The sequence below is a fragment of the Gymnoscopelus braueri genome (genome assembly GCF_963280865.1).
Source record: "Gymnoscopelus braueri genome assembly, chromosome: 3".
NCBI lineage: Eukaryota > Metazoa > Chordata > Actinopteri > Myctophiformes > Myctophidae > Gymnoscopelus > Gymnoscopelus braueri.
The window spans coordinates 35,382,717-35,396,602 of record NC_137612.1 but is presented as its reverse complement, the minus strand read 5'-3'; the positions used below and the strand labels follow the sequence as shown (position 1 = coordinate 35,396,602).

The window sequence follows — 13,886 nt, the reverse complement described above, 5'->3', positions numbered from 1 at the left end:
GGGCGGGACCAGTTGTGAGCACACAAATGCTGGATTGGATCCCTTCTCATGCCGCATCTGGCCCACATGCTGCCATTTAGACCAGTTTGACACACTAGATGTAAATGATGCATGAAGCAGAGATTGATGTTCCAGAGGTACATGGTCTTTTTTGCACAAGGGAGTCTGGTGGTGTGCTGAATCCCTGACTGGCAGAGCAGACATGCAGAATCTTATTTTACAGCCCCTTAAATGAACGCACGCACGTGCGTGCCCACACACACATACTTATATTTCCTTTTTTTTCTCTTCTCCAGATTCTGAGAGGATTGTCCACATGCTTTACCATCATATTTCATGTCCAGTATTCAGTAAACGATATCCTTGTATTGGGACCATCAAACTGAGATGTCTGTCTGTGTATTCCTAGGTCTGACACTCCTTTGATCTACAAAGCCGTCCCGAGCTGGTTTATCAGAGTGGAGCACATGGTGGAGAAACTACTGGAGAACAATGGAAAATGCTATTGGTAAGGCTTCTTAGTGTGTTAGAGACACTTGTTGACTATTAAATAGTGATTTCTTAGATGCACAGTAGGATAAAAGCTACTGTATTAGGGCCGTGGACACATTTTTGGGAGGGCAGGTGCTTAACTGAACCATTTCTTTGAAAGGAAAGGAATAAAAATGGTCTCTCAAAACGGAACATTTCTAAACCGGACAAGCTGAAGAATCTTGATCCAGTCACAGACAAATACTTAAGATTTTATATATTTGTTTTATACATTAATATGATTATTGTATTTGCCATTAACTGTCAATAATAATAAGCCAAAAAGTAGCACATTTACAAGCTCACAACGTGTCGCAACGTGTCGTGAGCTTGTTGATCGGCTATTTTTGGTGAAGAGATTTGGTGTAGATGGAAAAAAGCTGTCCACGTACAGTTGCAAATCAGGTATATTTGACTAAGAATAGAGGGTTTAAATGGTGAAACAGTCAACTCAACCTATTAAGTTCACACATCATGAGGGCATGACAGTCAGACCTAGCCCATGGTGTAGCCTTTGTACTGAATGCGAGCAGAGAGCAGTGGTGTACAGGTGGTTTAATTGTATAGCATATTTCTTACATAAACTCAATTCAAAGTGCTTCACACAGGCATAAAATGCATTAATGACATGAAAGGATTTAAAGCATAATAGAAGGAATTACATAGTGAAGTAAAACTAGAGGGTGTTTTGGGGTTTTACTTTTTCTATCCATGAACCAAAGAAGACCCTACACCTGGTCAAGTGTTACTACGGCCCTGGTTCTCTCTAGTATGAACTGAAGTAGTGGGCAATTTACCAATTCTGGTATCACATAGCCACCACCGCACATTGCCACTATACTAACAAACATGCTACACTTGAACGACTTTACAAAACCATGTAGAATGGCGGTGCAAGAGAGCAGGGGCAGATGGCACTTTGAATGGGAGCAGTTTCTGCGAGTGCTTGCCTTTTAGACGTGGACAGTACATATCACTGCTCATTTTGTAGCAAGCATGAGGCATATACCTACATAACACGTAGATTACACCAGTGACAGTGAGAGAGCCACTGCGGTTCAGTTGAGCAAGAGAGAAATGATGTAGGCTGCTAGAACATTTTATGTTTGCCAGCTTTCAGTTGAGTATTGAGTTATTTTTAGACCTCCTAGCTTGGCCGATGCACATGTCTCGTTACAGATGTCCTTTTTTTTTCTCCATGCAAATTCAAACAATATTTTATATAAAAACCCCACTAACATCAGGAAAAAGACAACCATGAAATGTATAGAATGTGTCAAGAAAAGGTAAGCATCAAGATGGCATCGATTCTAAGTAGCGATACCCCTGTTACTCCCTGTGCTCTTTTCTGAGCTACAGTAGCTGCCTCTGGTAATGGGCCTGTCAAACTGAGATGAATGAGTAGCCACTGGGTAGGTTAAGATGCACACACACACACACACACACACACACACACACACACACACACACACACACACACACACACACACACACACACACTACCTTTTGGGCTTAAATCCTGAGCTGTGAGGTCTACTAGTTTTAATAATAATTCAGTCCACGGCACTGTACGTATGTGAGATGCAGTGTATTATTTAACAGTCTATTTGATTTTAAGAGCTGGACCTTAAAGAGCAAAGAGACTTTCAGGCATTGTAAAACATTTAAGATGTGTGATTGATGTGCTTATTTCTAATGGACAGACCTGCGATGATAACCCTGCTTCATTATTCACATATTCATAATGACAGATATAGCTGTCAAACTGGGGTGCTGGCACAAATATTACACACACACACACACGCGCACATATGTTCTTGTTCCCACACAGTGCGTGGGGGGCTGCCCACTGAGGCCGATGCACAGCTACAGTTTATTCTCCAAGCTTCATTATCGGATTTCGTTCAAAGAAAAGCAAAACTTTCTTTTTGATTAAAATCACCACTTCCGCAGTTAGAATGTTTTGAGCCGGGGGAGACTGGCTGTCACTGAGGTGCCACTGGCTAATCGCTATCCTAATGAAACCAAATTACATCCAGAGTTAAGTGCCTCGGAATGGAGTTCATGAGCTGAGAGTCGAAACGATAGAATAACATTTCAAAAGTCAGTGCTTTGAAAGGTAGCCGTTAATTTTCCTTCAAGTACACCTCACAGTGCATTGGGGTAGAGTTGGGATTACAAACTAGTAAATATATAATAAAAGAATAGCGCTACAGTCAACAAAGATTTGCAGAGGCCTGCCTGAGTCTGAATGAATTAACGAGTGGGTGAATAGCTGAATGGAATAAATTGATAGAAATAAGAAACAACTATGTTGATCCCACAGGCATCTGTGTGTTTTCAGTAACTAATACATTACTACAGCAGTAATCTGAATAAGGTATGCGCACACAAGTCACAACACAATCGGAATGAACCACTTAAACCCTATACTGTATACTTCATTCCCCCCCAGCGGTCTATACTTGGTCCCATCCCCCCTCTACACCATATCTCTATGCTGAAAATACATGTCGCTTTTTGCGATGCGTTGTGAGCATGTAGATAATCTATTTTTGGCAAATGTTAGCCTATTTATGACATGCCCAGAATAGTGACTTTAGGGTTCATGTGGGTAATATCTAACTTAAGACTGGGCATACATGAATGCAGGTGTACAATATGTGCATTAGATACTGGATGAAACATAGACTGTAACTGAATATGTGTGTGTATGAATGAATGTCTGAGGCACCCAACGTTGTGGAGGTTTGACCATTGGAGATTCTTTTCAACATATACAGTAATTAATGTCGCCTAGCCAGAGAAATAAATGAATAAGGTGCTGTGATATTTATATTGTTAAAGTACGCTTTAGCTCTATATTCTCATAGTAATCATTTTGTTTGAGTGTTTGTTCAGTAACGGGTCAGCTGGAGAGACGGGGGTAACTCCTGCTCTTTAGTAAACAAAATAAATGTTTAGGTCAGTATACCAATTTGATCCAATCAGGAGAGAGAAGTCATACTGGATACAGGATTAGCCTCGTTCCCAGCCTTACTCATCTGTGAAGAGAAAAGCCTGGTCATGACCTAATGCAGAGAGTCTCTATAGGGGTGAGACTTCCGTCGTACGTATTTCCCCCGGAAACTATATTTTTCGACCAATCACAACACTCTTTTCATTCACGGAGAATGTAAACAGATTTGTAAAGCATCAACGTCATTTCCTTGGGCGGTACTTCCGCCAAATTCCATTTGGACACTCAACCGGCTAGGTCTTGCCCAGCCTATTACAGGATAAACAAGTGAAATTGCAACTGAAAAAAGAGCACACAAAATTGGAATTGGAACTATTTAATTGAAGCTGATAAATTTATGAAAATTAAACTAAAAAGCTGGAGAGACGGGGAGACCCATTACTAAACAAACACTCTATAGCAATGATTACTATCAGAATATAGAGCTTTAACCTTTTAACAAAAAAAAACTTTTTGTTTTAACCCAAAAATATCACTTGCAGCACCTTTTAATGAGCCCCCACCCCCCTTCCCATGTTCCTGCAACTGGTTTCTCTTTCCCCGATCTGTGTTCCTTTCCCTCAATTCACTGTGGATTTATTCGCCAACTTAACTGTATGGACTGTATCTGTATCTTGCTATCGATAGCTAAAGATTATACAGGGAAGCCAGGCTGTTATGCTTAATTTATACTCCATCACACAATGGTGTCGCTTGCCGTAAAGAACAGATTTATGGCACATAAATTAGGCTTTAGGCTTGTTTTTCACTCGTTATCGCTTTATCACCCTTGTCTTTATCAGTCTCTGTGTCTCTCGCGTATTCGTCCCCAGTGTCTATGACTCATTACAGGAGCCTGTACATGTTAAAATGACTCAGTTGTGCGTCTCTTGTGGCGTAAGACAGGCACTCTAAATTCGACATTTAGTGCAAGCGGAGAGCAGGAGGGGAAGAAAGGGAGAAAGGAGGGGGCCGAGCAGGGAGAGGGAGAGAAAAAAAAGGAAAAACATTAAATTGATATATTAGGGGCCTAAATAGAAATGCCTCCCGCAAATGGGAATTGATGAACTCGTTGCTTGGCGCGTGGATCTTGACGTCGATTTATACCCACTGCACCTACTCTCCTGGCAATACCGCCTGGCACATGGCGAGAGAGGAAGGACCGGAAAATGGAGGGAGAGAGAGATGAGATTGGGAGAGAATGGGAGGAAGATGGGGAGAGGAAGGGATATATATATATATATATATATATATATATAGATGGATAGATAGATAGATACATACTGTAGATAGAAGGTGCCTTAAAGGGAGTGTTAACCTCTACAGTTAAGCATCATAAAGACGGCGCTGCACTATCTTATGTTTAGCGTGGAGAGAAAAAATAGAGACAATAGGTGGAACTGGAATATGAGGCCAGCTCAATAAAGTGATATGGCATTATAATGGGCCGCATGCTCGGTCTCTCTGTGGAGAATCACGGCGAACATTTCATTAAGTGCTTTCATTAAGTGGTGGCAGTAAGTGACAGTTGCAAATATGTGTGATTAATTAGATATTAGCCTAGAGAGCATGGCAGCAATATTCTCATGTGTTCAAGTCATCTAATGGATGATGTGTACTTAGTTGAGCGCCGGTGTCTTGCACAAAAAATGGTCGATCTAAAAGCTCACAACGCGTCGCAGCACGACACGTTCTGAGCTTGTAGATCTGCTATTTTCGGTGTGCGACACAGCGTGCAACGAAATATAAATCAGGCATTAAAGTGGAGTTAACCCCACCGCCTCACCACCAAGCACACGTAGACATGCACCCTCCCCCCTCTTATCTATGTCTCACTCTATCCCTTCCACCTTTTCTTGTGACTTTTTCCTTCCTCTAGGGAAATAATATGTTTGCAGCGTGTTAACGGAAGCTCTCCAACAAGAACACACGTACGATAACTCCTTGTCTCTCACCCGTTTCCCTGTCTTTCGCCTACCTCCAGGGTTCCAGATTTTGTTCGCGAGAGGCGATTCGGGAACTGGCTGAGGGACGCACGTGATTGGGCAGTTTCCAGGAACCGTTACTGGGGCACGCCCATTCCTCTTTGGGTCAGCGATGACTTTGAGGAGGTAATATAGTGTGTGTGTATACACACACACACACACACACACACACACACACACACACACACACACACACACACACACACACACACACACACACACACACACACACACACACACACACACACACAGCTATCACAGAGTACAGGATGTACTGTTAATGTGCCATGACTGTGCACATGCCGCGCCAAAATGCCATTCAGCAATTCAAAGTGCTTTGTATAACAAGCCTTTTAAAGAGAAATAAGCAATAGTAGGAATAACATAGATAACAGCAAATAGGGGAGGAAAGAGATAGAATAAAAGTCTATTTGTGATTTCGGGCTGTCCCCTAAAAGTCGGCGCGTCGGGCGAGGAGCCTGACGTCGACTCGCATTCCTTGAGTCGAGCCGTCAAAAAAATGGGGGGGGGGGTTGCATGCGCGGTAAACTAGCAGGAGAAGCACACTTTGCAAGAAGTGGAGGAGGAGTGGTTATATCGCAGGTGAAAAGTGAAAGCGAAAGTGAAAACAATTTTGGAAGCATTTCGAGGTTATGAAGGACACAGACTCTAAAAAAGTCCAGCGTTAACTCTTTAAAGCAGCTAGCACTTGCTGCATGTGCACCCTCCCCCCCAAAAAAAAATTCGGGTCGGGGACAGCCCTATTGTAATTATGGTTTTACATTTTCTACTGAGACAAGTTGCACACAATCAGCAATAAGGTCATATTTATCAGTATATTGTATTATGTTGAAAGGGCATTTATCAATCTTTTGTGAAGTCACCAACACGTGGAACATTTTTCCCCTAATGCCTATCTGAACAGAACTTCAGGGAACTGGTCAATGCTGGCCAGCAGAAATGAACATTTAACATAAATGAGTGAATTTATTTATTTGTCGATGGTTGTTGACACCCATATTACTTTACATTGCTTTCTGCCCCCCTCCTAGTGTTCTGGCATTGCGGTGTGATATGTCTGCTAGGGATGGGGCCGGTAACACGTTCAACCGTTTAACCATGTACACACAAGTAAATCAGTGTCTGCTTATGACTGATTAACCGAAAATGTAAAAGAACTCGTACAAATAATATGAATTATTAAAATTTATATAATGTGTTACATACTTGTTGTGTTTTTCAAAGTGACCATTAGCAGTTCTCAGACAGAATTTAACACATAAATGAGTTCTTGGTTCTAATATGGGATGCACACAGCTTTTTCTACTACAGTGCAGACTAGCACCACTAATAGTAATAGTGGAACCACCCTACTCTGTCCAGAGCCGCAGGCCAATATTAACATTGACTTTATCCTTTTGGCTTTATGTATGAAATATCCAATTTTGCTGGCTGCCACAAAATCTATCATCATTAACTTCAAGACAAGTTACATTAAGGCACATTAAGGGGGAAAGGTGTCTTTGTATTTTACATATAAACCCCAGTTAAGTCTGACTTTAGCCTTTAATGGCTTGGCTCTAAAAAATAAACAAATGGCTTTGCTCTGAAACCGTAGCTGATAAAAAGACAACTAAGAAACCACACGGCAGTGGTTAACATTTCCAGAAAGACAGATTACACTTTAACTTTATTTGGATTCTATTCAGCTCATATGCTCTGTTGAGATGCTCTGTTGTAATGAGATGGGCGGCTTTGTTCGTTGCATTTAGGTATTGACGTCAGTGGCACTGCATATGCAATCTGGGAACCCATTCGGTTCCTTTTTTTTGCCTCCGGGGGCACCACCTCTTTTTTTATGAGGAAACAGGAACTCGGTTTGGCTCCTCCCCTTTCTTAGTCCACTTCCTCCCGAGTGTGTCTGTGTTTATTCCTACTAACATCAACACTACATATTTAAGACAGTGGTGCTGACAGATTCTGCTGTTAGCAGACTTTGTCTTGAGAGATTACTGCTACAGTTACTGTGTCCAAGACTTGTCATGTGTACTGCTCTGTTAATTTGTGTAAATATGACGTCATGCAGTGGTTAACCGAGGATAACTGCACACTGATGTTTAAAAAGACAGTGCCAAAACACATTTTCTGCATCACTGATACATTAAAACTAGTCCATTGTAACTCTACCCTGCTGCCTGATTATAATCTACCATCTCGAAAAGTAGATAGGGGAGTAAAAGCTTAATAAACAGGAAGGAGATTAAATAAAGTAAAGTAAATGGCAGAAAGGGAGAGATAATTAATTGGAGAAGAAAGAGTGAACAAGACAGAAGGAAAATACACAAGTCAGTGTGTGAATATTCATCCATGTTGGTCGCCACCATGCAGACTTGATGTAGACGGGACTGAACTGCGGTGTCAGAATTGGGTTGTTTGAGCGTTTGAAAAATTAAGTGTTGGTCTCCTGGCTGAAAGAGGGACAACCAGCGACCTGCTTGTTGGAAATAGCATTGTGACTGTTTCCAGAACACGCTTTCTCCCTGGTGCCTCCCTCCCTGCACACGCCCCCAAGCCACAGCACGCACACCCAAATCTACAATATCGTCGCTGTAGGGCGGAAACCTTTTATCTCCTCAGTTCAGCTTTTCGTGTGTTTTTTTCCGTAGATTAATGCCCTACTTCGTCATGCTAGTGTCACACCAAAGTAGCAAAAATAGGCGATCTACAAGCTTACAATGTGTCGCAATATGACGCGTTGTGAGCTTATAGACTGGCTATTTTTGTGGTTTTTATAAATATTGAACCAATGAAACGTATTAACAAGAACTTGACTAAATAACTACATTAGATCCATTGCATCACTGGTTAATTTTTCAATTTCCTGACATTTTTTACATGAAAGGTTTCCAACCGATGGCGATGAAGTGTGTGTGTGTGTGTGTGTGTGTGTGTGTGCACGTGCGCGCAGTGCGCATGCCTGGTCCTCTGCTTCTCATATGTCTCTCTTTGTTATGTTTTTTCCTTTATGCTCTTTGTGCCATCTTTTCGTCTCGATTTTCTTATCAATGACCCTTCTGTTTCTCCCCGCCTCTCCGTATCGGCGGGCGGTTGTGTCGGGTTGTATCTGGGCCATGCTACCTGGCGCTGTGGTAAAACTGGAGCAGAGCCTACAGGTTACCTCTCTGAGGAGGACAGATAACACACTTTAGCAGACTTTTCTTAGCTAAAGTTACTCAGAAAGTGTTAAAAGTAGGCTTATGCTAATGTGGTGTATTTCCTTTTCTTTTGATCATTTAATTTATTTGGCACTCCCACACGCTCGTACAGTGCACGCACAGACCATGCACTTATTCTGTTGCATGATGAGCACACCACAGTAGTGTATAAAAAGTGCATTGGCTCAGAAGGTAGAGCGGCCGTCTTTGAATTGATAAGTTCAATTCCCGGGTCTTCCTGGCTACGTGTTTGATGTGTCATCGTGCTCGTTGTGATTTTTTAAATTCGTTTTTATTATTAAAATTTTCAGTTCAGTTTATAAGAAATGCTGTTAAATGTAAGAGCTCCCTGCACTTGTATCAAGTTTTTTCAAGTTGATACATATTCTTAAATGCATTTAAAGAACGCTTTGTTTTGTGTTACTGTACATTTTCACACAATTTATTTTAATTTTTATTAAAATGCTTATCGGCTATCGGCCTCTTTGATCACTAATGTATCGGTATTGGCCATGAAAAAGTCATATCGGTCAATCCCAAGTTGTGAGCATGTAGATGGGCTTTTTTCCCGCATTTTCACTACTTTTGTGCGACGCTCCTGTATGATAGACTAGGGCAGTAATTTACGAAACAACATAAAAAGTTTAAATATGGAGATACAAGGTTTCTGCCTGACAGCAACGATATATGTTATCGTCACAATATCGATATGGAGGTATCTGGTCAAAGATATGGTAATATTTGATGTTTTCCATGTTGTCCAGCCCAAGGAACTGGTCACACTGTTGACTGTAGTCACATAATACAATTGGACAAAAGCAACAGTAAATGTTATGACGTGGCCCTGACGGACATTCTGCAGTTAAACACTAATTTAGCTGTTTATCTGATGCATAGAAATGAATTTGAATAAATCATTTTAATTTGTTTATCTCCAAAGGAACATGGTGAAACAATGAATGTGATGAAAGGCTGGGGAAACACTGAGACGGTGATGAGAGTTGGCACCAATTAACTCTTCGGCGCTTAACCATCTAATAAATCTAAACTAGGACAAAAATAAATTGGATTTCAGCCCTGTGGGCTTGAGCCCGTGATAATAAACCATGAGAAAATAGCAGTGTTTTAGATTTGAACTCTTTAAATTGGTGTGTTTATGTGTGTGTTGTTCAGGTGGTGTGTATAGGATCCATGGGAGAACTGGAGGAGCTGACGGGAGTCAAAGTAACTGATCTACATCGAGAGAGGTGAGACATCGACAGCCTCTTGCATGTATGTGTGTGCGTGTGCATTTTGTATGTGTGTTGTGTGGACAGATTTCCTTCATTAGATTGGTTCCGCTGCTTGTATGTGAGGCACACTTATGTCAGGTCTGCGTGTGAGCAGTTAGTGCCTGTGTCATTGTGTGTGTTGTGTACATGTACAACCTCTGCCCATCAGACCTGTCTGTCTGAACCGGACGGGGGTTCTGGAAGATCACTTTCCTGATCCTCCAATTACCTTTAATCACATTCTTGGAGCTGGCTTTCTTTAATTGTTTGGGAAGGAGGAGGTTACACTCCCCCTATAGTCGTCAGTTCGTCCAGTTCCTTGAAATCAAATCCTTTTAAAGATATACCGGGGGGGGAGGGGTAGAATTAATTTGACTGTATTTGATCAAATATGTATGAAAAAATAAAAACTTTTTACATTGTCTTGTGTGACAATAAATGTTAATGATATAATTAGGAAATAGCTGATGGTATAAAACGTTGGCCTGGACTGTGGTTGCTGGCACAATGCACTCGCTCTCGTCCTGACCTCTCGCTCCCCTCTCTCCTGGTCGTCCTCTGTTTTTTTTTCAGCATTGACCACCTGACCATCCCATCGCGGTGTGGTAAGGGCGAGCTGCGTAGGGTAACGGAGGTGTTTGACTGCTGGTTTGAAAGCGGCAGCATGCCCTACGCCCAGGCTCACTACCCTTTTGAAAACAGGAAGGAGTTCGAGGACACTTTCCCTGCTGACTTCATTGCTGAGGGCATTGACCAGACCAGAGGATGGTAAGCATAAATGGAAGTTAGCTATGACACTTGCCAGACATCCTAGTGGTAAAATACACAAGCTATGGAGGGTCACTTTTTTCCCAAGGAAGATATATTCTATTTGAATATAATCACAGTATAAAACACAGTATTCGTGAGTTCAGACAATCATAAATATAAAATATTACTTAGCCACCACAAATGTAGTTTTGAAGCTGTTGTAAAGTCTGTTTCAACATGAGCGCTACACATTAATCATTGATCATCCTTCTGACATTTTAATAATGATGACTGAGATATCACTGCAATGATGGATTACATGTGCATGTAATGAAGTAATGGTACAGGAGCTATAAATATTCACAGCCATACGTAATGTCAGCTGACCATCCCATCGTGGTGTGGTAAGGGCGAGCTGTGAAATTGCACTTCCTCTTTGCCGTTCTACTCACTGACAGGTCTAATGAGTATTAAAGTGGGCACAAGTATCATCAATATACAAATGGATGTTTAAGGGTGAATTCTATATATCCATTTATGCAGATATATGGCCACCGGCAGTTCCACAAAGATTCATAAAAACGAAATTGAAAGGGAGTTAGATCTGTGGGGTTAATTCAGTTTCAGCTTCACCCAACCGATGGCTGCTCAGATGGAGCACTTGGTCTGGAGTTAAACATCTTGCTCAGGGACACCTCGACAAGTAAACTGGTGACCTGTCGGTTACCAGGCGATCACGGTTTCCGCTAGGCATTCTTCTGGCCAACATGATCGACAAGATTCTGTTTCTACGACCAGAAAATGTATCGGCCATATTGTAGTACACACGCCATGTGCGTGTTTGCATATAATGTACATACGTGTGTGTTCGCTACAGCGCAACCCTTGTTTCCTAAAGCATATTTGATCTACTCATGCAGAGGTGTTGCTTACCAAAAAGAACAGGAAGTAGTCAGGACAGACGAGTGATATATCTACAAGATATCAATAGATCTACAAGCCTCCAAGTGATGTAGGCATGTAGATCTGCTCGTTTTGGTATGCGACACCGTGATGCAGAGTATAAAACAACTAGGTTTGAACATGTTTTGTGCTTTGCATCTCATTCAAACCTTTAGTAGCCTACGTAGTCAGCTTTCTTTTTTGTTACTGTCATGTTTATTGTTTCATGATACTAAGGAAGTAACTTGCCTGCAATGTGTCACCAAGTTGTTCCATTACTATGCTCCAATAACACTCTCCATGACAGTCACTGTGCTTGTATATCCACGTCAGTTCCGAAGTCGGAGGCTTTTACAGATTGTTGCTCTCGCTCATTGCAACAAATTGATGAATTAAGTCATTTTGTGTGGCATGTTGTAAAATCTTGAACGCCATGAGTATATATCTGAAAATGACACCTTGGCTTCATCCTTCATTGTAGCTACTGCTGCGATGCAGCCTTTGTGTGTCTGTGTTGTATCTATTGCACAGCACAGGAGGGCAGTAGGCTAAACCACACTGATGATTTGCCAGATCATTTATGCTCATATAAAATATGATTTCAATGGTTGTAAATCTATGTATTATAATCTTAATTTATTTAATATCCAAATAATAATAATAATAATAAATACTTAAATTAACTCAAAATATTTAATGGTCAATTAAGATTTTAATCGGCCAATGGCCATACATATATACAATGTCACCGGCTAACGGAAACCTTGCTCTATCCACTACGGCCGCCCCATTAAAAGAATGTGTATACTGTATATAGTTATGTCTTTATGCGTACACACAGTTTTATGAACACACTCTCTCTATGATTGATTTTGTGTGTACGCTCTTGTGTGACGTAGAGTAGAGCTTGTGCCGCTGCCATCTCACATTTTTTGAATTTGAACACCAGATTGATGTATAATCATAATAATTACATTTGTAATGATACATTTCTCCGCTGTCTCAGAATTGTCCCAGACACTGTATTTGTATGTACCAACTGCTATTTTGTTGTCCCCAGGACAATGGGACATTCCAAATTTTGAGCACTGGGCCTCCCTGTCCAGTCTTGTTGAAGCTGGTACTATGTGGGAGGTTTGTGGGCGAAGCCACTTAAATCACGACGTGGTGTTCAGCGGCACTAGTGTGTTGATGTCGATCTATGTCTCCTCTATTTACTTATATTGACTGAGTAGGATGCTACATAATTCATTGTATAGCCAGAGGGGTACAAGAGAATTGTAATGCATGTTTAGAACGATCGATGCGAGCTCAAGGACTATAACCTTTACCCTTCATCGCTGCACATTGTGTTTTTTTGTGCTAGGTGTGCCCCTGACTTCCAAATTTCTATGATCCATAGGTTCTATACCCTGTTGGTGCTGTCCACGGCTCTGTTTGGGAAGCCGCCATTCAAGAATGTCATCGTCAATGGACTGGTGCTGGCGAGGTTAGTGGCTTCACTTTACCTCTACCCTCCCTCTCCCCCTTCTAATTATTTCCTTTCAGTCTTCTTTCGTCGGCCACCTGGTACATGTTCTTTATTGATCAGATTCTGAAGCCGTCTTCTGTTGGTCATTCTACTTTATTTTTGATATTCTTCTAGAGCATCTTATATGTTAACTCTTCTTATCCTTCCTCTCATCTCCTTTGGCACTGTGTATCTCCCATGGTAATTTTCCTCTTTTCTTTTATCATTACATTTTCCTTGATCCTTCTATTCAGCCCCCCCCCCGCACCCCCTCGTCCTGTTTGTATTCGTTTTGTTGTTTGTTTAATCACTTCAATCAGTTTCCGTGGTCATGCTGTATCCAACTGTGTCTCTTAAGCCCTTAGTGTTGGCTGTCATACAGGGCTGCTCCTCCCCAAGCCCCGGAGGGTCAAACCCCAACACTGTTCTAGCCAGCATGCTCCCAGGCCTGATGACCTGGAAGAACTTGGCTCATTTGAATTGCAAATGTATGGTTTCTCACGCGTACACTTGCATGCATGCGTGTGTGTGTTTGTGTCTCATGTGTGTTTTCATCCCTTTAGCGATGGACAGAAAATGAGCAAGCGCAAGAAGAACTACCCAGATCCAGGACTGATAGTGAAGAGCTTTGGAGCAGATGCCCTCAGGTCAGCTGTGTGTGTGTGTGTGTGTGTGCTTGCGCAC

The 13,886-nt window shown here is 41.6% G+C and overlaps 1 protein-coding gene across 1 annotated transcript in view; it reads left to right on the top strand.

The window, feature by feature from the left end:
• Nucleotides 1-13,886, top strand: part of iars1 (isoleucyl-tRNA synthetase 1) — a 76,046-nt gene that overhangs the window by 25,013 nt on the left and 37,147 nt on the right. Inside the window, exons 13-18 of the mRNA XM_080423051.1 lie at nt 410-508; nt 5,514-5,640; nt 9,903-9,976; nt 10,574-10,768; nt 13,095-13,181; nt 13,766-13,849. Of these exons, the coding sequence (XP_080279177.1) occupies nt 410-508; nt 5,514-5,640; nt 9,903-9,976; nt 10,574-10,768; nt 13,095-13,181; nt 13,766-13,849 (666 nt within the window). The remainder of the gene's footprint in view (nt 1-409; nt 509-5,513; nt 5,641-9,902; nt 9,977-10,573; nt 10,769-13,094; nt 13,182-13,765; nt 13,850-13,886) is intronic.